At 39.4% G+C, this 25,496-nt stretch overlaps 1 protein-coding gene across 2 annotated transcripts in view; it reads right to left on the minus strand.

Annotated features, from left to right (window-relative positions):
* Window positions 1–304: 304 nt before the first annotated feature.
* Window positions 305–25,496, minus strand: part of LOC127626006 (ephrin type-A receptor 8-like) — a 155,734-nt gene continuing 130,542 nt past the window's right edge. The window contains exons 5-17 of one of the 2 annotated variants that reach the window (XM_052101506.1): window positions 24,463–24,921; window positions 22,908–23,032; window positions 21,775–21,937; window positions 19,918–20,014; window positions 13,615–13,682; window positions 13,305–13,430; window positions 10,685–10,870; window positions 8,750–8,811; window positions 8,404–8,613; window positions 8,113–8,262; window positions 7,393–7,583; window positions 6,724–6,879; window positions 305–3,191 (exon numbers count right to left, since the gene is read on the minus strand). In XM_052101506.1, coding sequence (XP_051957466.1) covers window positions 3,077–3,191; window positions 6,724–6,879; window positions 7,393–7,583; window positions 8,113–8,262; window positions 8,404–8,613; window positions 8,750–8,811; window positions 10,685–10,870; window positions 13,305–13,430; window positions 13,615–13,682; window positions 19,918–20,014; window positions 21,775–21,937; window positions 22,908–23,032; window positions 24,463–24,921 — 2,108 coding nt within the window. In that variant the 3' untranslated portion in view covers window positions 305–3,076. Of the gene's footprint in view, window positions 3,192–6,723; window positions 6,880–7,392; window positions 7,584–8,112; window positions 8,263–8,403; window positions 8,614–8,749; window positions 8,812–10,684; window positions 10,871–13,304; window positions 13,431–13,614; window positions 13,683–19,908; window positions 20,015–21,774; window positions 21,938–22,907; window positions 23,033–24,462; window positions 24,922–25,496 lie in introns of both variants that reach the window. The other variant, XM_052101505.1, reaches the window with a different exon arrangement.

Genomic DNA, 25,496 nt, shown 5'->3' on the forward strand with positions numbered 1-25,496 from the left:
TTAGTTGCAAAGTTCCAAAGTTTTAGTAATTATGCAAAATATAATTTTGTGTTTTAATTTAGCTTTATTTAGGATGAAAATATGATATTTACCCACATCTGACTTTTATGTTGACATGGATTGTTGTGCAATGGGTTTCCTTGGGGATGGCAACAATTATGATGTTGATGAAGATGTTAATGTTGATAAAGACAAATTGTACCAAGACAATTATGATGACAGTAAGAAAATTGATAATGTGCCCAGATAAAAAAAACACATTAAAAAAAATCACTGATTAAAAACACACAAGGAAGTGTTTTGATTTTATTTGCACTTCAGAGTGCATACAGAAAGTTATTGCTCTTTCCAATGGAACAGAGAGAAAGAAAAAAACTTTATTTGATTAATATTTACATGTCTGATTCATTGGAAACTCCATTACAAAAACATGTACAGTTAAATTATTTAATTATTATCTTTAAGATGAATTTAACAGACATACACTGTTTTCAGTGCTTATCAAAGGAGGCCCAGTGTTTTTAGCTTTTATTTACAGGGTTGTATAGATGGACAGGAAACAGAGGGAGAGAGAGCGGGAATAGGGTTGGAACATGACCTAAACCACATTTTGAACTTGGGTCCCTGTGAGTCAACAGCTCTGATAAATGTCAGGGGCGAATGTGCTACCTTCTGTGCCACAGCTCCAACAGCAAGTTGAATTTTGATGAAAGATTGCAAAGATATTTTATTTTCTGTGGAATAGCATGCACTAAACATTGTGCACAATACAACAAAAATGAGTATTAAGAAAGTAAAAAAGGTTGATATCATGTTGATTTTAAAGTCAAGTTCCACTTTATAATTAAATCTGCACTTTTTTCCTCATCAAAAAAGTTTAACTCCTAAAGACATGAATTGTAATTTTTCAATATACGGAATGTAGGAAATCATGAGCACTCACATTAAAATGAATACTCCAGTCATATCAGTAACCTTATAAAATCTGTATTATTTTGCATGGAGAGGGTCCACACATGGGGGCTGCCATGTTACAATCACATGACCAGCCGAACACTACTCGCTTAATCTCATTAACCCTCCTGTTATTTGACACTTTCACTCATTGATTAAAGAAATCATGGCTGACTTTGAATACTACATTTCTACAATGGCATCTGAAACTTAAAACTATTGATTTTAAATGATGCTGCATCCAAGCCACTAGGTGTCAATTAGTCCAAGATGACACAAAGACAAAAGTTACTAAATGCAGCTTTAAGTGTGAGGTAGGTTCATTACTGGAGCTGATGTTTGTTAGTTAAAAAAATCTATTACCCCTAAACATTAGATTTTCTTAGGGTAAGAATTAGGGTCACAATTTTAAAACTGGCCATCTCTGAATCAAGATATAACAGAAAGATACAGATTCTACTTCAAATAGATCTCAAGCAGAATGAATGCCTTTCTGTTATTTTCAGTAGACCGGCATTTACACATATTTATTCCTCCCATTTCCAGAGGGATCCACAGGGAAGCTCGGTTCAGCACGCAATAAATAACAGCAGGTTTAGTTCCAGGGTGTTTAATCAAACACATGACACACATAATTGCCTTTTTTCCCTTTTTTACGACCACAGAGGCAAAATGGAGACGAATTCAGTGTTTGTCCATATTATTGTGTGCTATGCAGCTTTTATCAAGAGCCCAGAGATTTCCATTCAAAAGGATAATCACCCAAAAATTAAAATTCTCTCATCATATATGCACCCTCCTGCCAACCCAGATGTGTATAACTTTTGTTCTTTTGCTGAACACAAATGTAGGTTTTTAGAAGAATATCTCAGCTCTGTAGGTCCATACAATACAAGTGAATGGTGGCCAGAACGTTTAAGGTCTAAAAAGTACATAAAGGCAGCATAAAAGTAATCCATACGAATCCAGTGGTTAAATCCATAGAGATTTGAGAAGTGGTTCAGTAGTGATATGATAGGAAAGGGGAAAAACCAGATCAATATTATGTACTTTTTTCCATAAATCTCCATTACGCTTCACTTCCACATTGCCCAATATCGCCACCTATTGGGCAGGTTTAACATGGACTTAAACATGGACTTAAATATCGATCTGTTTCTTACCAACATTTATCTTATTGCTTCTGAGGACATGGATTTAACCCATGGAGTTGCATGGATTACTTTTATGCTTTTTGGACCTTTAAAGTTCTAGCCACCATTCACTTGCATTGTATGGACCTACAAAGATGAAAGAAGTTCATATACATCTGGTATGGCATGAGGGTGAGCAAATGATGATAGTATTTTCATTTTTGGGTGAACTATCCCTTTAAGTGTCTTGGTTTGTCATAGATTATGTGCTTGTTGCTTAAAGATGAAGTGTGTAATTTCTATCCCAGTTTAATATGCAGAGACAAATAAGTCAGCGATTCATAGGCTGACTTCGGCAAAAATGTAAACACTGTGGCACTATAACAATATTGCTGTTCGTATAAACACAACAGCATTGGCTTAAACCTGTTTTCCGACTAATGGTATGCTTTCCAAATAACTTTTGCAATTCTGTTTTGTATCACTAGTGATGCAGAAATTGCACACTTCACCTTTCAGGTTCATTCCAATACGACATTGTTTTCATCGTAATATTCGGCTTTGAATATCAGCACTTGATGTACTCATAGTTTCATCCATGCCATTGTGGTGCTGTGGTGGGTGTGGCAAAACTTTAACAATATGCATATTCATGTCCATCTTTTTAATATTCATTAGGTCCACTTTTTACATATTCAGGACTCTGTTATTCATAAAATCTTCATCCATGTACAACAATATTTAAATTATTTGTGTCGTTTAAGGCAGTCCGTCATACATACAAAAGAAAGTAAAGAGAAAAAGGGATGTTTTCAGAATGTCCTGTTGAAGCAAAAAAGATGTGTTGCATTCATTCTCATCCCAGTAGTAGTTCATGTCAGGTTCTGTTTTAGGAAGGGGAAGTAGTCTTTTGAAGTTCATACACAAGACCCAAACACGCATCAGATCAATATGTATTTTGTATTCTGATAAGGCAGAGAGGTCCATGATTATATGTGCACTGATGGCACGCTCTGGTTCAGTACCTGGGCCCTCATCACCTGAACACTGGTCATGATCTTCTTCTGGTGGCCCATTAAAGTAACGCCCAACCTCTGGATGTCTCTAAGATAGAAATAAAATAAGAAATGTAATTAGTAGGGCTGTCAGTCTATAAAAATGTAGAATCGCGATTAATCACTCTTTTTTCTTTCTTTTTTTAATCACGATTAATTGCCGATTTTAAAACAATGCTGAAATTTCACACCATATACTTATTTTCCTGTCAAAATGCTTTTATTTCCATCTTAGGAAAGAAAACCAAACAATATGTAACAATATAATGCTTTATTAACATTTTCCAAACAAAGCCTTCGACAGTATAATGTCACCTATTCCAGAAACATTAAACATTTCCCAAAGTCTCATTGGGAGGCTGACTTATTGAAATAATTAGAGCCCATTGGTTGAGTATGAATTTCAATATCAAATAGTTTTTGCACACAAGTAATTTTGAACGGTATAAAATTAAGTAAAATCTACTTCATGACATAATATTGATTAAAGTGAGTGAGTATATTTAACTTAAACATTTCAGTTAATACAATCATTTTTACTTACAAATTAAATGTACATTTAGTAAAACATCTTATTGGAACATTTCACATTTGAACTTTATGACATCCACAAGAAAGCGTATTGCATGCTACATAGTCTTATTAGACAATATCACTATGCATTACAGGCAAAAGAAGCAAAATACAGGGCTGCACACGCAGACCTCAACACTTGGTGTGCAAAACACGATAACATTAACAATTAAAAGGTTTTTTTTTTTTTGTGATCATGAACAATTTTAAGTAAATTATCTTCAGACTTCATAAAACAAGAATATACTAATAGTAACAGCAAAAACAATAATATAAATGGTGTAAATAAACTTGCAATCAGTGAAACAATGCAAGCTCATTAATTATTCAAGCCCAATGCATGCTGGGAACACCAGCTTCAAAGTAAAATATACTTATTCTATGTACTCACATAGCTAATGTACTCATATTAACGAATAAAATAACAAGGTTTCTACTTCAGGAATGATAAATGATGATGCATTGTAAAGATAACAAACAATCAGTAATAATAATTATTTATAAGCAAGAACGTTCAGTTTTACATGTCTGAATTGAAGTACAAATATAGAATTTACATAGAAAGTATTTTCAAGTTATTCAATGTACAAAGTACTGAATCTTTTCTGCTATATTTACTTCACCACAAAATCCTTTTTTTCAGAATAGTTATTATAACTTAAAATGTAGAGTTATGACAACTCAATTATCCAAGTTTTTGTACGCTGAATTGTGATGTTATTGAATTTAGAAAAACTATTCCGATAAAATCAAAAATCATGCTCATGTATTCGGATTCCCAGCATGCACTGCGGCATGAATAAATTATGCAAATTGTAGAGTTACTGTTATTTTTTTTACTGTTTGCTGTTTTAATTTATGCTGCTGGTTGGTGTGTTTGTTGTCACTTTCAGTTATTTGGCATGTAGCAATAATTCAAAGCTAATATTTGTACTCAGTGTTTGATGATTGTCATCATCATTGTGATTTGTGTGTAGAGTTCTGCATTCCAACGGGACAGCAGCAGAACCCGCGGGACCCTATCAGATTTCTTGCGGCACGGGATTACATTTCTGAGTTGAAAGTGGTAGCAGACGGTACGTCCATGAGTTCTGTGCGGGAGTGGGCAGTCAGAAAAGAGTTTTAAAAATTAGTTGTGGAAATCTATTTTTATATTAGTATATTAATATAAAAGTATTACATTCATGAGTGCAAAAAAATTTTACAAAAAAAAAAAACCTGTAATTTATTTGTGTTATGAAGCCAACCTCAGGCAAGTCAGATGGCATCAAGTCACGCATCATCTGACAACAGCAATAACAGAAAAATAACAATATTTGCATACACTTGTCTATTTGTTTGGATTTTGCCCTATGTGGAAAACAAATGCAGGTTTGTGGGAATAGGAGTGGTCGGAACGGAAATCACCGCGGGCAAAGGGCAGGTGAACATGGAGCAAAATTCAGCAGGAGCATTCGGGTGTGGGATAGAAACTTGAGGGAGCATGCGGGAGCAGGATGGTAAAAACAGTCCTGTACACACCTCTGATATAAAGTGTTGAGGCCTTTACGTGTCTCATTGATAAGCTTTAGTTTGAATATGATAGAGGTATAATATGTTGGTCTCTGATCATCATCTGGTCATGAGTTATCAAATTGTAGTTTATTTTACCTCTGACAATGGGATAGCCCTAACTACTTCTATGCTTATCAATAATATATTTCTATATTCAGTTTGAACTGAAATTGAACGCAGTTGATTGAAACAGTGTTGAGTGTAATGCATTACAAAGTAATTAATTACTGTAATTACATTACTTTTTCATTGAAAAATATAGGGATTACTCTTAATTTTTCAATAATTTAATTAGTTACTTCTGATGTAATTGTGTTAAATACTTTATAGAACAATTCTAAATAAAACGATAGTGAATTTAAAATGGAAATGTAACGTCTAATGTTAAAATATATGTTTTCGAATTTAACGCTACCCCCTTAAATTATTTGGACATGACATTAATCATTTATTTAATGTTTATCCTTGTATACTACATCGAGGTTGAGTTGATCAGGGTTTTAGAAAGTAATGCAATTACTTTTCAGACAGAGTAATTATTACAGTAAAGTAATTTCATTGTTGAAGATGTAATTAGTAGTTAGTAATTAATTACTTTTTTAGAATAATTTACCCAACACTAGATTGAACTAAGTCAAGTTTACTTAAAAAGACATTAAGCTCATTTAACAAGTTTTATTGATTTAAGGCAACTTTATGTTCTGTTTAAATAAACTTTCCCTCTTAAGTTGACCACTTACATTTTTAAAAGGGAGCATGAGCACTTTCTTTAAGTTAAAATAAAACAAAAAAAATTCCCAATGTTATATACAGCATACTGTATATAGACCTATAGAATTTGACTGAAATTTACTGAAAATATTATATTTCTATATTATATTTGAAAAATATTTGAATATATAAGGATATTGCAGAGGATATTTAGATATTTTACTGGAAAAAGAAAAATACTGATAAAGAAGGTTTGTGTGTGTGTACTGTGTGTGTGTATGTGTATGTGTATTTGTATGTGTACTATTTATTGTACTGCCATAATCATGACATCACTTTTATTTTATAAGATTAACTGAAAGCATTTGAGATAAAAACATTTTTTGCAACCAGATCTCAAAACAAAACAAAACAAAACAAAACATAAAGTTATAATTTTGTTATAAACGGTGTATGGTTTCAAGGCAGCAATGTTTTCAAATTCACAAAAACTGGACTGGCACATTAAATAGCCAATGGAAATGTGAAGAACATATAGATACTGCATCTAATAGTCAAATGATCTGACCTAGGAGGCAACAATCAGTGGCTTTAAACCAAAAAGGTCCCTCCATTGTATTCTTAATCTACCTTAGCATCAATATTCATGTATTTTACCATGGAACCCTGTGAGCACACAATGATGCACTAAAGGGTGTCATTCTGGCATTACAAATCTTCAAGCACTCCATCAATCAGCTTACTGTTGATTCATGCTCATCACATGCCCTAGAGTCAGGTACCCTCCTACAGCAAAGCGGTCCTTATAACGGCCCATCTTAATGGTGTCCAACCACTCATCCACCGATCTGCAGCTGGTGAAATCAGGAATACTTCTGTTCATCAAAGTGCTGTTTAGTCTGAAATGAGAACACGGGGTGTGAGAAAGCAAGTACAAATATTACCTCTGAAATGTGATGAGCGCATGCAGAAAATCAATACAAGTTAAAATGATGGAGAAGGTTGGAAAGGAGGAGGCCATTTCAAGTAGATTAATACAGGGATGAAATCCCTCTTTTTCTCCATCAACTCTTTCCCCCCCATCTAGATATGCACCAGTAACTCGACGGTACTCACACTCCGAGAGGAGTAATTCATACAAGTCCAATTGTGAAAGGAGAAGCCTTCTTTTTTTTTGTTCACGCTTTTGGATCAATGTCAATATCGCACAGAGGCCTTTTATTTAACAGCGACCACATCTATTTGAGATGAGCTTATTGGAAAGTGTACACTTTTGTCTTGGCGGCAACGTATTTCCGAAACATTCTCGTCAACTTTGTGATACTTTGTTGGTGTCAGTTATGATACGTTGACAAAGTGCACTTGTTTAGTAAATCCCTAGGAAGGCCGTGCATTGATTGACGGGTGCTCACCTGCACAATGTGTCCATTGTCTTGAGGTTCTCTGGGTTCCGGATCAGCTTGTCCAGGACCATGACAATCTGGCAGAATTTGGGTCTTTCATTGCGGTCTTTCTGCCAGCAGTCCAGCATGAGGGTGTGGAGGGCACCGGGACAGCCCATGGGTGCAGGGAGTCTGTAGCCCTCCTCTACAGACTTGATTACCTGCAGAAATACAAGAATCAAATTGATATGTGTAAGATCACATTGCCTTTTTCCAATATAATTCCACTAATCAAATGATCATGATTACGCATGTGTGATTGGTACAAAATAGCAAATGTAGTAAGCTAGTATGCTACTTTGAGCATAGCGAGAAAAAGTCGTATGTGCGAGCTATACAGTTGCATGCTGCAAAAACAATAAAGGTAGTATGCTATTCTGTACATAGACTACATGGCTTTGGTAAAGTATGTGTGACTGATACAAAATAACAAATGTATTATGCTATTTTGAGCATAGCCAAAAAAATAAATAATTAAAAAACAAAGTATTTTAAAAATAGCCGATCTGTACAGTTGCATACTCCATCATGGAGTACATAGCCATCATGGACTTTGTAAAGTATGTGTGACCGATACAAAATAGTAAAGGTAGTATGCTAGTAAGCTATTTTGAGCATAGTAAATGTAGTATGCTAGTGTATATTCTAAACATTTGAAATTGGTGAAGTATGTGTGCGATTTAGACTCACATCTCTGTTGGTCAAGTTCCAATATGGCCGTTCTCCATATGACATCACTTCCCACATCACCACTCCATAACTCCACACATCACTGGAAGACGAGAACTTCCGATAGGCAATAGCCTCAGGGGCCGTCCAACGGATTGGGATCTTTCCTCCCTAAAATTCCATAAGGAGGAAGGATGAACAAATTTAGATGCATACAAGTTTAAACACTAACAATTGTGATATGAAATAGACGTACAGTGTGATTCAAAAGTCTGATTGAACATTTAAATAAATCAGAACATGGACACTCACACTCGTGGTGTAGGCTGCATCAGGGTCGTCTTCTAGCACACGTGACAGACCAAAATCTGAAATCTTGCACACTAGATTACTGTTGACCAGAACGTTCCTGGCAGCCAGATCCCGGTGGATGTACCCCAGATTGGCCAAGTAAGTCATGCCGGCAGCTATACCACGAAGAATCCCGACCAGCTGAATAATGGTAAACTGACCATCATGTTTCTGTTTAGAAGAACGAAAACAAGCAAAGGAAGAGAAAACTTTGTGAAGTCATTCTTTAGTTCACAGGGAGGTTCAATGAGGCGAAACATAATTACAAAGACGTAACAGAAAATAAAAAAAAAACGTGTTTACACACCCTGAGGAAAGAGTCCAGTGAGCCATTCTCCATGTACTCTGTGATGATCATTACCGGTTTGCCTGAGCAGAGCAAGAGAAACAAGGAGAAAAACAGAAGGAACGAGAAAAGTATGTAGAGTTTAGAAAGGTGAAGTGAATTTCTCTGTGAAGTGAAATTTAACTATAGGTTTCCAACCACTTCTATCTGTAAGTTTCCATGCTAGTGGAGCACGTCAATATTTAATGTGATGAACTACATCTGTGGTTACTCTGCTAGGACACCTGTGTGAACTAGAGGAACTGACTGATTGCAAAAATGGTTCAGAAAAGTGAAGATAGTTCTGAGAAATGCTCAAGCATCAGTTGTTTGCAGATGCCACTTGGTTTGATTTTGTAATCTAATGTGCAACCTAGTCTCATCGAATGAACGTTACTAAAACAATTTTTGCTAACTTGCAAAGTTGTACTGCAGGGGGTCCGCAAATTATTGTTTGATCCACCATTGGTGGCATTTGTAAAAATCACTCACTCGCAAACGAGCAAGTATGAACTATCGACATATTGAAGTCCTTCACATTTGCATGCCAAATCTTAAAGTGTGACTAAACTGCGCTAGACAGCAGAAGCGCGCAGCCTGGAAAAATCCTTCACTGCTCATCACGATCAATGCACGACACACATCAGGTTTAGCTGCACTGTAGCAGAGGGTCACTTGAGTAAACAAGTGTTTTGTGTTGGTTGTGCTGTACGGTTGAGCAGATGACAGCCTGCTTTCAGACATAACGTACTGGTATAAATAAATACAGCAGCTACCGATGAGATTATCAAGGTGGGATACAGGGTCCTTGACGTTCCACATACACAAGATGGTGACTCAAATCAACATAAAAGGCACACTCTTTTTGTAATTTGTAATGTTTTCCTTATTACAAATTTTATGAAATCAACTGTAATTTTAAAATGTATAAAATCGATAACTCAAATGAGATGACTCCGTTTTAGTAACCTTATAAAAGTTGTTTTATTCTGCATGGACAGGGCCTGTCTGTATATCTTTCTGTCTGTCGGTCTGTCTGTCATTTTCTTTCTTTTTGGAGGTTTGGCACAGGGATTAACAGAGGGATTTAAAAATGTCAAAAATGTCAAAAATGTTGCAGACTCCTGCTGTACATCCTTATTGAAAAGACCAGCAAAAACCAGCTTAAGCTGGTTGGCTGGATTTAGTTGGATGCCCAGCCGAGCCAGGCTGGTCAGTTAGATGGTTTCAGAGGGGGTTTGAACACTTTTTAGCTGGTCAGGCTGGGAGACTAGCTAAGACCATCCTGACCAGCCAAGGCCTCCCTGACCAGCTAAGACCATCCTGACCAGTTAAGACCACCCTGACCAGCCTGACTAGCTAAGGCCAGCTAAGACCAGCCTGACCAGCTAATAAAAGTGTTCAAAACCCCTTTAAAACCAGCTTGACCAGCTATGACCAGGCTGGGTGACCAGCTAAAACCAGCCAACCAGTTTATGCTTGTTTTAGCTGTTCTATTCAGCAGGGCAGCATTTAATAATTATTCTAATGGCTTTGCAATGTAAACATCATGACGTATGCATACAATAATTTGGTAGCCAACCATCCACATTTTTATAGGCATAAAACTCAATACTTAATTTTATACAATTTGTTACTGGGGTACCGGCTCCATCTCTCTACCCACCAAGGGGTAAAAAATGGTTGAACCCCTGGTTTAGGGTAATGATGTCTGTTTTGTGTCTACCTCTCATTTGATTTTAGATCACAATTGGATAGGTTTAAGTTAAATATTTAGGCTAGGGAGGTACGTTTTACTCATTAGAACTTCTATCTAATATTCACCTTTAAAACCTCATCTGATTACATGCAAATGTTACATTTTAAGTGTGACTTAAGTGTCCAAATAATTTTTTGTGACTGAAGTATAATGCTTACTGCGAGTAACAACTCCTTCCAGGTGTATAACGTTAGGGTGGTCAAACTGCGCCATGATGCTGGCCTCGCTGAGGAAATCTCTTCTCTGTTTCTCTGTGTATCCAGCTTTAAGAGTCTTCAGAGCCACCGGAGTATCACGTTTTCCTGGCAGTTTCATCCGCCCATAGCATACTTCACCAAACTCTCCTGATATGTGCCAAAAAAAAGGATAAGAAGATGGGCAGTGTTCAATCATTTCAGATTTGTATTCAAGTTACAATTTCAACCTTCAGGCAGTACGTTTACATGCTCTTTAAAAGTTTGATTTCAGTCAGTCTTTTGAAAATGTCTTGTCAACAGATTTGTCCATCTGGAGTTGTACTTTTTCATTCTCAAATTTTTCTGAAATCAGACTAAAAGACCTAGATAATGTTCCAGCTCCCAAATATACTTGAATTTGAATCTAATTTCAAATGTGATGTTTTGAGCAGAATTCTCAATTATTTTAACTGTATTAAAAGAGGTGTTTCTTCTTGTGCATAACTATGAATGTGTTTAAAACAAATAAATAAAACAATTTGGACCAGATGGTTGTTTTCTTTTAAATCCGTATATAGCCAGCAAAGTTTAAAACTCTTGCTTTAGAGCAACATTTGATTGATAGGTGACTAGGCGGTTCTTTGTTATTATCTGAGATGCATCAGGACAGACTAGCATTTATAAATGCAATGTGGTCACATTGTTTCTGACTATCTCCAAATGTGGTTTGAGTGATCGGATCACAAAACGTGTTAGGACCCATCAACACCTGATTTTAGTGCTTGTGATTGGATCACCCAATATTTGGTTGAATAAACCTGATTTTTATTCACAGCTTTGATGCGTCTTGGCATGATCTCTACCAGTTGTTCACATTGCGGTTGGGTGACTTCATGCCACTCCTGAAGCGAAAAATCAAGCAGCTCGGATTTGTTTGATGGACTTGTGGCCATCCATCTTCCCACTGATCACATTCCAGAGGTTTTCAATGGGGTTCAGGTCTGGAGATTGGGCTGGCCATGACATGGTCTTGATCCAGTGGTTCTCCATCCACACCTTGATTGACATGGCTGTGTGGCATGGAGCATTGTCCTGCTGGAAAAACCAATCCTCGGAGTTGATGAACAGTCAGTGCAGAAGCCACTGGATAACTTCTTCCAGGATAACATTGTACGTGCCTTGATACATGCATCCTTCACAAAGATGAATCTGCCTGATTCCAGCCTTGCTGAAGCACCCCCAGATCATCACTGATCCTCCACCAAATTCCACAGTGGGTGTGAGACACTATGGCTTGAAGGCCTCTCCAGGTCTCCATCTAACCATTAGACGATCAGTTGGAGGATCGTAGATGATCTGGGGGTGCTTAAGCTCCATGGCAGAACACCACGAAGGAAGCTGCTGCTTTCCAATAAAAACATTGCTGCACACCTGAAGTTTGCCAAAGACCACCATGACACTCCACAATGCTATTGGGTAAATGCTTTGTAGACTGAGAAAGCCAAGGTTGAATTGTTTTGGAAGAGCATGCAGCACTACGTATGGCGTAAAAAGAGCACCGCATACCAACTTGAAAACATAATTCCAATGGTGAAGTATGGTGGAAGGAGCATCATGATTTGGGGCTGTTTTGCCTGGACCACTTGCCATCAGAGGAAAACACAAATTCCCAAGTTTATCAAGATATCCTACAGGATATTGTCAGGGTGGCTGTACCCCAGCTGAAGTTCAGTAGAAGCTGGGTGATGCAGCAGGACAATGAACCTAAACAAAGTAAATCTACTACAGAATGGATTAAAAAAAAGAAAATCCATCTTTTGCAGTGACCCAGTCAGAGCCCAGAACTTAACCCAATAGAGATGTGTGGAATGACATCAAGAGAGCCGTTTACTCCAGATATCTTAAGATTATGGCTCAGCTGAAGCAGATCTATAAGGAAGATTGGTCAGATGGTTCTGAACGTTGTGCATTCAAACCCACAGCTACCAGAAACACTTGGTTGAGGTTATTGCTGCCAAAGGAGGATCAAGGATAATTCTGAAGGGTTCACATACTTTTTATTGCCACATACACACACACATATATATATATATATATTAGTATTATTATTTACAAATATTAGTAATTTTAATTAAATTTGAGTCAAGATATATCAAGAATATTTTTTTTTTTTTGTATTTTTACTTCACACAGTCTTAATGGTTTAAATGTGTCCTATCCGTTCCATTTATTTATTTTTTTCATTACATGGCAATAGAATTGCTACCTACTTGTTGTTTACACCACCTGAATTTTATTTGGTGGACAACATTTTGTTTTTAAAGAATTTCATTTTTAAATTAGACTTTTATATATTTGTTTAAATTTTTTATTTTACTGTCTCCAGACGGAAACGGCATTTAGACATTTTTTACTAAACAAACAGCAAAAAATAAAATATATATCAAAATGGTTTTGAACTCAGAAAATGTAATTGAAAACATGTTCTTCATAACATCATATACTTAACAATTATGAATCTATGAGACTGTTTAAAAGGCAACACTCGTGTAGTGCCTGAATACCCAGGTGTTTTGGACACAGTTGCAAAGGAAAAATATACCTGAACCAATGATTTTCTCTATTTTGATCCTGGAAGCTTCAATTTCTCTGGCAAACTCGTGGACAGCCTGGCAGGGGTCCTCATATGTGTGGGGATCAATATAAAATCTGGCTTCAGGAAATGATACTAGAATAAACAGAATCAGCATTTGGTCACATATCGCAGCATAAAAGCAATTTTCAGTCAGAGCCACAATCTCTGAAGGGCCTTGACAGCAGCTACAGCATGATATTGCAGCAAAAAAAGCAATCGTTTCCTGCCTAAAATTCATTAAAAGAGGAATCATCAGGGAACAGATTGTCTTTCATACCATGGCCATTTTGGTAGTGCATTTTCTCCTCGTCTGAGTCCTGGAAAGCTTTGCTGTACCCACAACGCCTGTAACACAAACCGGGAGAAATATACATATATAAGGTAGATAAGATATAAAATATGTAAGTATACAAGACTTGTAAGGCCCTTATTTCATGATATACGTCCCACATATTAATTATATTCAAATGAAAAATAATAAAAAAGAAATGACCTAAGTCCCTAATTATGAAAGGATTCAAGACATTAACAAATTTTCCATATGTGGGGATTTCAAATGAACAGCTTCTGTTCATTAAAATACAGTAAGCGATGATAAACGTCTAGGTTACTAGTGTAACCCCTGTTCCCTGATGGAGGAAACGAGACGTTGTGTCGATTGTAGTGATACAAGGGGCTTCTTTTGGGAGCCTCGGATACCTCAGAATATGAAAAAGGCCAATGCCAAATTGGCAAACAGGATTAGCATGTCCCACCCCCAGACATACGGGTATAAATGGCGGGGATCGTGCATCTGTTGAGTCAGGTTCTGCACTGAGGAGCCGAGAATAAGGTTCGGCCATTACAGCGGCTTGGTACAGTGTTGTGGGAAGGGGACACAACGTCTCATTCCCTTCATCAGGGAACGTAGGTTACACTAGTAACCTAGACGTTCCCCTTCTGCCACTCACTCGATGTTGTGTCAATTGTAGTGACACAAGGGATCCCTATTCAATAGTGCAACCTACACTGAACCGTGTCACGTGATCTACCGATGCTGGTGCAGCAAGCTGTAGCGTGCCAAAGGAGAATGGGCATCAGACTGCATGTAACCTTCCCCAACGCCCCACTAAGATGTCATATTGTTTTTATTAGGTTCCTGGTATCCGACCAAGGATTTTCCTTAAGGGGTGGGAACAAGCATCGTGACAAGCATAGGAGCAAGCCTCTGCCCTTTTCTCTCTCTATGGTTCTCCTCATAGTGTTAGATGCTACTGGGGCCATCTAGCTATAACACGCATCGGGGAAGGTGTTCTTTTCCAGTCCTATTCTTTCAGGGGGAAAAGACCCCGGAGACCACATCCTGCCCAGGCTGGGGAGGTGAAAATGCGGCAAATACGTCACGTGGGTCTGTTACGCCTCACATGGAAGTGGCACGGTGGTAGGTCCTGCCTAATGAGGGAGGAGCTCTACAAACACAGCAACTGGGACAGAGGGGACTGCCCAAGGGAGACGCAGGTCTGCCTAACTGGGGGAACATACCACGGAAAATACATCACAGGGGGTTACCATGATAACCGGCACCTATGGAGCACCTATTCCAGTACAGAGTAACTAGTACCCAAAATGGGTCTTGTTGGGAATTCCTCTGCTGAATTCACGAGCCAGAGGGCTGGGGAGGAAGAACATCCAGGGAGTGCAAGTTTGAGGACTCATCTGGGAGTAAAAGCGCACATGTTTGCCTTCAGTGAGGGAAAAGGCACTAGCGCACGTGGTCTACCCGGTCAGTCATCGACTCAACCTGGAAATTGTAGAATCTCGCAAAGGTATTGGGTGTTGCCCAGCCCACTGCTTTACAGAGCTAGAGAGAGCTAGAGAGGTGCCGTTGGCCAGTGCCCACAAGGATGCCACACTTGTTGTAGATTGTGCTCGAACCTGCAAGGGGGCGGGCATGTCCTGGTTCCGATAGGCCAGTGCGTTGCATCGGCTACCCAGTGGGCGAGCCTCTGTTTGGAGACAGCGTTCCCTTTCCGCTGTCCGCCAAAGCAAACAAAGAGCTGCTCAGAGAGTCAAAGCTCTGTGTGCAGTACAAATAGGTATGCAAAGCACGTACCGGACACAGCAACGATAAGGCTGGGTCTGCCTCCTCCCAGGCAGCACTTGCAGGTTCACTACCTTATCCCTGAAAGGGGTCGCAGGAACCTTGGCACATAGCCCGGTCGAGGACTTAGGATGACATGAGCATCTGCCGGACCGAGCTCCAGACAAGTGTTGCTAACAGATAATGCTAGCAGGTCTCCCATGCTCTTGATGGAAGTGAACGCAATCAGGAGGGCCGTCTTCTGGGAGAGGGCACTTAGCTTGACTGATTCTAGCGGCTCGAAGGGGTGATGATCAGGTCATTCTTCCCTAGGGACTTACCGTCCACCGTATCATGGTGTGCCGCTATAGCCGCCCCTCCAGCTTCCCTGTATCAATGAGAGCACTGACCCGACTGCGCACCTCTGTGGGTCTTCAGGTCGGGAAGAACACCAATTTGTGAACAAACGCCACTTTAGGGCATAAAGCTGCCTGGTAGAGGGAGCTCTGGCTTGGTTGATCATGTCTACGACAGCTGGTGGTAGACCACTCAGATCTTCCGCATCTCATCCAGGGGCCAGATGTGGAGGTTCCAGAGGTTTGGACACAGATTCCAGAGGGTGCCCCGTCCCCGAGAAAGAAGGTCTTTGCTCAGGGGGATTTTCCAGGGAGGTGCTGTCACAAGGAGCATAAGATCCGAGAACCAAGTCTGGGTAGGCCAATAAGGCCCTCGTCCTCCCTGCAAGTAGGCTCACTGGGAGAAATGTGTACTTGCGCAGCCCCCGGGGCAAGCTGTGTGCCAACTTGTCTGTCCTGAGGGGACTTGCCTCAGACCTGAGTGAGTACCAGAGCAGGCAATGGGAGTTCTCTTTGGAAGCGAACAGGTCTACCTGTGCTTTGCCATAATGGTCCCAGATCAGATGAACCACCTGGGGGTGGAGTCTCCAATCTCCGTTGAGCGCATCCGATTTCGTGTTGATGCTACCTGGGATATGAGTGGTGTGCTACGACCTCAGTCAGTGCTGAGTCCAAAGGAGGGGATGGCGGGTGAGTTGTGACATATGAGGGAAGACACTGTCTTGGCGATTTATGTACACTACCGTTGCGGTGCTGTCTAAATGGATCAAGACATGCTTGCCTCGGACCAGCAGGAGAAACCTCTGCAGGGCAAGAAATACAGCCAGCAACTCTAAGCTGTTGATGTACCAACATAGCCACGGGCCAGACCAGGAATCGGCTGCTGTATGCCCTTTGCACACAGCACCCCAACCCTGTTTGGAGGCATCTGTGGTGACCACGATTGTCTGGACACCTGCTGCAGGGGAACTCCTGTGCCCAGAAAACAGAGGTCTATCCAGGGGTTGAATAAATGACAGCAGAGGGGGGTGAAGATCACAAAATACATGCCGCGGCACCATGCCCATCTCGCGACTCGAGTCTGAAGCCAGTCGAGCAGCACCCTGACCCGAGGAATCAATCTAGCTGTGAGGGTGGAGGGGAGGATGGAGGGTTCCAGACGAGCCCCACGCTCACAGCGGCCTGGGCATTCATATTGGACATCTGGGCGTCAGCCTCGAACTGGGCGGGCAAACCCCAAGGTAGCAGCCCATCTGAGTCCTCCGCGTCAGACGCAGTGACGCTTTCCGATGCAGTGGCGAAGTAATCAGCCTGCTCCATGGCGCCAACGGAGACATCAGACTGGCCATGAGGCGAGGCATTCTCACATCGAGCCCAGACGGAAGCAATCGAGCATGATGGGGGGGCAGGTGGTTCGTGGGGATTTACCCCGTGAAACTGTGCCCGCTGAACCCAAAAATCGCCTCCATCGCCAGCCGGGTCGTCCTCAATCCTTTGGGAAGAAGGAGTAATGGCGGGGGTGGCTGGGTGGCGTTTCCCTTGAGAAAGGAAAGCCGCGACCGCAACAATGCCATGGTCAATTTCTCGCAATGAGTACATGAGCCATCCACAAACGCTGCCTTGGTGTGATCGTGACCCAGACCTATGACCGTCAGAAGCTGAGAGATATCCAGGAACAACGCAAAGGTTTAAGGGCATCTTGACAAAGACACGTCTTTAAAAAGACATTCGACAACAATGCGTTAACTCTTTTAGAGAAAATAATGCTCTTTTAAAGGAGTTGTTGCTCTTTTAGGAGGCTGTCGAAGCGCCCAGGGGTGTATATTGCTCTGGCGTGCAGAGGAGTGAGAAAGCCGCTGGCAATGCGCCGTAGGTCCAACAGCAAAGCTCTCTTAGAGTTGAGTGGAACAGTAGTAAGATTTTCAGCTCACACAACCGCTTGGCTCCGACGAAAAAAGGTATCTGACTGAACAGATGAACGATACCCGCCTTTTATACCTCTATGTCCGGGGGCGGGACATGCAAATTCTGTACGCCAATTTGGCATTGGCCTTTCATATTCAGAGGTATCCGAGGCTCCTGAAAGTAGCCCCTTGTTTCACTACAATCGACATAACATCGAGTGAGTGACAGAAGGGGAACCACAATTAAATTCATTATTTAACAAAGACTTGTGGAAATGCAAGTTGTTTGCATAAAAAAACCAACAGACTGACCACAGACTTTTGCGGAAGGATATTTCCCATTCTTTTACTCCACAGGAAGTTAAAATAAATAAAAAATAAAAATAAAAAAAAGGCTTAGAGATTGCAACACCTGCAATGTATAATCATTCCATGAAGTCATAGTCAAAATCTAATTTGTTGACATTACTCTAATATATATATATATAAATAAACCCGAGTAGGTTTGTAAGTAAATAAACATACTTATTTGGCTCATGTAAAGTGGATGTTGAATTGCATGTGAATGTAAAGTTAACTTCATAACTTAAGTTAACATAAAAGTTTGAAGTGCACTTTTTCATGTGCTGTTTTTCCATTTTTGTGGCTTTTTTCCAGCTTCTCACCCAGGAGCATTATGTTTTTTGGACATTATATTATGTTAAAAGAACTTGATCTTTTAAAAACGAATCTCAAAAAGCATCTGCATTCTGTTCCATTAGTTGCACTGCGCTAGCCTATTTTTAAAGAGCAAGATCGCATTCGGTCTGAACAGTCAACAAATTTGCTGAGCTCTTTTGCCACAATACCAGTTTCCAAGGTAAGAGTAACTTTGATTGGTGGATCTCTATTCAGGATTGTGGGTAGTGTAGTTAATCATCAGGAATTCCACATTTAAAACTATAAATAATTTATTTCAAGTTAAAATCACTCTGATTGTTGCTTCTACAAAAGCATATACCATGACAACTCTATAAAAAGGTCTATCATGAAAGGTTTATTTGTTATTAAAACACTGGAGAAAAAGAATGGGATTTTTACTTCCAGAACCCTACTGTTGTGTTCTAAATGGCTATATCAGAACATCCCCCTATCAATACAATAAAAAATGTATGAAGGTATACTTTTGAGGGAGCAACTTTGCCTAGATATTGCCTTGTGAAGCACAGTTTTCTACTGTGTTTCACAAGGCAAGGGTGTCAGGGTCGGTTTTGACATCGGGAGAGGCGGGACTTTTCCCGGTGGGCCGATGGGCTTGTGAGCCAACAGCAAGCAGATCCACGATATAAATATAATAATAATAAAAATGTCAAATAAACAAATAAAATTAATTTAAAATATGATACTATTATTGTACAATATTTTATAACTTCAAACATAAAAACACCAAAATGATGCTTCATTCCTAAGTGTTTCATGCAGCCAGATTTGCCATCCCTTAAAGATGTTTGATCTAAGAGAAATGGGCCGTTCACACTAAACAATTACAGACAAAGGGTGGCACGGAGATAAACAACACATCAAAATACTTAAAAGTTTGCAAAAAAATGTGGCTAAAAGCACAGTGTCATTGGGCCAGTCTACAAAGTTGCTAACTCTGCCAATTAACCAAGTGGCATATCAAAGGATTTTTTGCACTCAAAAAAAAACACACTTGATCAACCATCTCACAGAGAAATGTGATCTACTACGAAACTACTGACATCTTATTATTCTAAGTTGATCTTGTCCAAAAAGTTTAAAAAATATTGCCAATCAACTTTTGTTTACTAAATAACTAAACACGTTTTTGTTATTGCTATTGTTCACCCTCGAGCTCTTGCATGAAGATAAGCACTGAGAGAAAATCCCGAGAGTAAATTAAGTTATGATTTAATGTCTTGGCGCATGTACCAATCTATTCTATTTATGTGCAACATAGCCTATGAAAACCATATATCAATAATAATAATCATAAAATATAGATAAATAATGAAATGATTATAAAATAATAAAATATAGATTAAATATATACACAATAGAATCTCCAGGGGGGCACAAAAATCCTGAAATTCACAGTACAACATTTTTTCAAAATCCAACCCTGAGTGCAACTTCACTGTGAATCATATTTGAGTCTTAATTATTTCAGGATAGAAAGCTGGCATGAGTTTTCTCTTAACATATATTACAAAATAAAGCAGGGGAAAGTGAAGGCAGATAATTCAAAGTACTCCTCTTGCCGTTTTCTGCAGATGACAAAGGCCAGAAATGTCACCAGTCCTGATACCAAAACCATGCAGATCCAGATAACTGTCATGTTGGTATATCGCAGGGGAGCTGGTGAGGAAAAACAGAAACCAGCACATATCAACACAAATGCCTCATTAAGCACTGAATCATCAACAGTTTTGCCACTGCAGGGGGATGCTCGAACGAAAACGAAATGGATGAGTAAAACTCATATTTGTCAAAGGAGATGAAAACGATCAGCTTCACAAGATATACCAGAGTAAGGTATTTTATGAATATTCAAGTTATAAATACTGAAAAACTTTGCTGTGGTCAAACAAGAAAGGCATAATTGAAGGTTTTAAGACCAATTTTGGTGCAAATCTTCCATTAAGCAATCGAATGGATTAAAACACTTAAAGCTAATCATTTTTGAAGACCATAAGGTTTTAAACATGATGTAACTTTCGTTTATAAGAACAATGTATTTATCAGAAAAAGAATAATACACCAACATTCTAATATTTGGAATTATTTATGAAGTTAACAGTATGGATTAAGTCTAAAAAGTGTAATAATTGTGTTGTAGCATCTCTCATTTGTAAGCCACTTTAAATACAAGTATTTGCTTAATAAAATGCAATGTAACTGGATTTTTACATTTTCTGAAGAAAATATGATTGGTAAAATATTTGGCTTTACAAAATGTGCTGCTACAATGCTAGAGTGTTTTTTGGCACATTTCGGTGTTGTTGCTTGGGGTTGCTATGGCACTGTCAAAATAGCCCACCCCCTGGTCTCCATGATATTCTGGTTCTTCAACCTGTCTTGGGTCCCTCCTTAAAGGGATAGATTTCAGGAAATGATATGAAAATTCTCTCATTGTTTACTCACCCTCATGCCTTCCCAGATGTGTATGACTTTCTTTTGTCTGCTGAACACACAAAAAATATATTTTTAGAAGAATATCTCAGCTCTGTAGGTCCACACAATGCTAGTGAATGGTGGACAGAAATTAGAAGTTCCAAAAAGCATATAAAAACAGCATAAAATAAATCCATATGAGTCCAGTGTTAATTTAACCACTGGAAAATGTGATTACTTTTATGCTGCATTTATGTGCTTTTGGAGCTTCAAAGTACTGGTCACCATTCAATTGCTTTGTAAGGACCAAAAGCACTAAAATATTTTTCTAAAAATACATATATATTTTTTGTGTGTGTTCAGCAGAAGAAAGTCATACACATCTGTAACGGCATGCGGGAGAGTAAATTAGAGAATTGTAATATTTGGGTGAACTATCCCTTTAAAGAGGGAGTCAAGACATAATGATGAACCAGAATATCATAGAGTCCGGGGGAGGGCTATTTTTACTAGGGCCAGTAAGAAATCACTTAGCAATTACCTGAAACTCCCCAACAACCACAACAACCTAGCAACCACATTGAAATTTGCCAAAAAACACTCAGAAAAACCTAGCATTGTGGCAGCATGTTTTGCAAAGGCAATCACCACTTATATTTTCTTCAGAAAATGCAAAAATCCAGTTACATTTTTATTTATTTATTAAGAAAATTTGTATTTAAAAGGATGAGAGATGCTACAACACAATTATTAGACTTATTAGATATATAGACTAATTGGAACTTTAAACATCTGGACACCATTCGCTTACATTATATGAACCTACAGAGCTGAGTTCAGTAGAAGAAAGTCATTCACATCTGGAAGGGCATGATGGTGAATAACTGATGAGAATTAAAAATTTGGGTTGAACTATCCCTTTAAATGTTAGATATTTTTTTCATGGGTTTTAGCATCCAACAGGTGAAAATGTATATAGCACAAACATGTGGAATAGCACTCACTTGCTTTGCCGGTTTGTATCTCCACTGACTGGCTGAAACGGCCACAGCCAGCAGAGGTTCTCGCCCGTATCTGGAAGATGTAGCTTGTGCCGGGCTTCAGTCCTGAAACTTTAGCACTGGTATTCTTTGACTTTAGTGTAGCATAACTTTGCTGCTCATTGTCCTGTGGAGATGTCCCAGAGAAACAAACAAGACAATGACAGGTTACAATGTACCTTTAAAGGACAATCAGATCTAGTAAATAATCTATTTAAGGTGATTTAGGTTTATACAATCCATAAATAAGGGTGACAGTGACCAAAGACAAACTGTCCAGTGACTTCAAACAAAGGACCTGACATTTTTTGGTTTTAAAAGAATCAGAAACAATAACAGCAGAAGTGTTTGGAAAAACATGAGGGTGAGTAAATGACATACCTGTAATTTGAACTATCCCTTTAAGCCAAGACAAGAGGATTAAACAGCATAAACTGAATTGCAAACAACTGTGCAGCTCACTAATCTGTTAGCATTCTCTGCTTCACTCCACAATGTCCATGAACCTTGTCCCTTCCTAAAGCATTTCACTTTGTTTAAATGCCTTTGATGCTTGTCAGTCCCCTGAGGAGACCGCAGGCATCGTATGTCCGTCAAAAACCAATGCATGGTCTTTGTTAAGTACCGTTCCCCATGAATCAGCATCACAGACAGCAGTTTGACAAGCGGGGATTGCATGTAAATTGTATTTACATCATGGCATTGTTAAGTAGGCCCTGTATACTAATTCTCTATCACAGCTGAGATGTCTTTTGAGCCATTAGGCAGCAAAGCTCCTAGCTCACGCAACAATTAACTTCTCTCCAGTGTTTGGCAGCACTCACTGTTTGCTGTCAATGTCACTTTAAATAATCTCACCAAATCAGTCAGAGAGTGCCATTGGTTGGTAATTTCCTTTCAATTACACTGAGCTGCCAATAAGCCAAGCCATTAAATTGAGATATATGACTTCGGGCAAGTCTATAAAATGTGACCCTTTATTAACTGGCACTCGCTGTCAAGCCATTTGTACTGATGAAAAGACCTTCTCGTTAGTAAATCAATATCAACCCTGCTGGACTTGGAGTGTATTGACTTTAATAAAGAAATTATCCTACCTTTTCATAATATGTGATATCATATTCCAATATAACTCCATTGGGCTGGGCTGGTTCGTGCCAGAAAAGAGTAATACTGTTCTGACTGGCGTTTTCTTGTCGGATAGCCGTCACTTGAGATGGAGCTGTGAAAACAAGACATGAATGTCTCCTTAGCAAAACAACAGATTAATTCTACAAAATGTATATTATATTATGAGAAACAATAAAAATAATACACTATTTATTATCCTTCTAGAAAAAATAGTCAAATCCATTTGCTGATTTAATACTGTATGGTTTATTCGTCTATAAGATAGTCATTTTGGTCATTAGCTGGATCAAATAAGTTAAGGTGGTTGAACAGTTAGACTACTAGCTGGTGGGGTTGAAGCCAACTTGGTTAGGGCTGGTATACTACCTACACTTAGCTGTTTGAAGCAGGTCATTTATGGTCATTAGCTGGTTCACGCTAATTTAGGTGATTGATCAGCTAGACTACTAGCTGCTCTGGCTTAGGTCTATGTGGTTAATGCTGGTGGACCACCTTGGCTAAGCTGTATGAAGCTGGTCATTTATGATCATTAGCTGGTTCAAGCTAGTTTAGATAATTGATCAGCTAGATTACTAGCCGGGGGGGGGTTGAAGTCAACATGGTTTGCACTCGTAGACCACATTGGCTAAGCTGTTTGAAGCTGGTCATTTTGGTAATTAGTTGGTAAACCAGTTTTGGTGGTAGATCATCTAGACTACTAGTTGGTGGGGCTGGAGTCACCTTTGTTAAAGTTGGTAGACTACCTACACGTAGCTCTTTGAAATAGTTCATTTATGGTCATTAGCTGGTTTACGCTAGTTTAGGTGGTTGTTCAGCTAGACTACTAGCTGCTCTGTCTGAGGTCTACATGGTTAGTGTCATGGGTTTGGAGAGATGAAGGACATGCCAATCGACAAACAAGACGAGAACAGACACTTGTGTGAGATTTCGGCCACACGCACACCCGACACCTTCCCGAAGTGACCGAATCTCAGCACAAACAAGAAGACAGCTCGTGTCCTGGGCGCATGGTGCAAAGTGAGTGCAACAGGCCTCCGTCGACATGAGAGACAGACAAGGATTATTGATGCGTAGTGGCTCCAGGAGCAAAGCCACGGAAGGCTCAGGCAGCAAAGCCGTGGAAGGCTTAGGGAGCTAGCTGGTGGGGCTGAAGTCAACTTGGTTAGGGCTGGTAGACCACCTTGGCAAAGCTGCTTGAAGTTGGTGATTTTGGTCATTAGTTGAATCAAATTAGTTTAGGTGGTTGATCAGCTAGACAAGCTTAATGGTGTGGCCAAGGTCAACCTGATTATGGCTTGTAGACCCTCTAAGATAAGCTGGTGGATACCTTGTTATCCATGTTCCAAAACACAGCTTGAACTGCTCGACTAGCTTGACGACTTTAGGCTAGTAAGACCTGTATTTTCAGGGGTTTTTAAGAATTATGTGAGGGCAAATAACACTGTTCAGATTTGTTTTAAATCTCTGGACATTTATACAAACATATTCCTCAAGATTTAATGACCGAACAGTATCTCTTACCTGCCTGATTTGTGGTGATATTGACCATCACAGATTTTGGTTGCTCACTGCTCAGGTGTGTGACTCTGTTCAGCGCCTCAATACGGAAGGTGTAGTTGGCATGAGCGGCAAGGTTCAGGACCGTCACCCAGGGTTCCGTAAGTCCCATCTGTTGAGGGATAAACCGTACCGGAGCCACTCTTGTCCGGGCCACCAAAACCCCATTCATAATTCCTCCAACTGTTTCGCCAACAAGTCGAGTCTTGTCTCCAACAGCTCCATTGAAGTTCCCAGCCCCGTTGCCCCCAACAGCACCGACCCTACAGTCTTCACAATGTGTTCCATATTTGTCACACTTCTGGCACTGAACATCATAGATGACATCACTGCGGCCCCCGGTGTCCAGAGGTGAGCCCCACTCCAGACTGACCGAGGTGCCATTCACAGATGAGATGACGTTTACTGGGGCTGAAGGAGGTCCTGTGGGGAGGGTGAAGTCAGAAACTGGTTAATTATAGGTTAATTAGAGAGGCTGAGTGTATTCATGCTTATCAGCTCTGACTGATCAAAAGGGAATTATTGAATTTGCACTTCAGTAACCACATGACCTAAGTTCAACAAATAATCACGTCTTGTGTTTTTTTTAGACTCAAAGTCTAAAAAGCTGAATTGTCAAAATTGTAGTTACAGTTCACCCAAAAACTTGAAGGGAACTGACACCTTGACACTAGTTGGTTAAAATTAACTGAAGAAAGTACTGCAAGAAATGAAGTTAGTTTTGAGAAAATATTAGAATAACTTGGTTAGATATTTTGTTATCTAATGCAATGGCATTCAGTAATTTTTAAGAGTGGCTTGAGTGTCCAAATATTTTTTTGGAGTCACTGTATCTAAGAAGTTAAATCTGAATTAGAAGATCTTGTATTGAAAAGTAACGGCCTGATTTGTAAGCCTGCACTGTAATGATGTGGAAATAAGGGAAAGGCAGAAGGGTGTGCGGATCCAAATGTGGCTTTATTTTAATACCAAACAAACAAACACTGGAGCAAAATAAA

Source organism: Xyrauchen texanus, chromosome 32, assembly GCF_025860055.1.
Source record: "Xyrauchen texanus isolate HMW12.3.18 chromosome 32, RBS_HiC_50CHRs, whole genome shotgun sequence".
NCBI lineage: Eukaryota > Metazoa > Chordata > Actinopteri > Cypriniformes > Catostomidae > Xyrauchen > Xyrauchen texanus.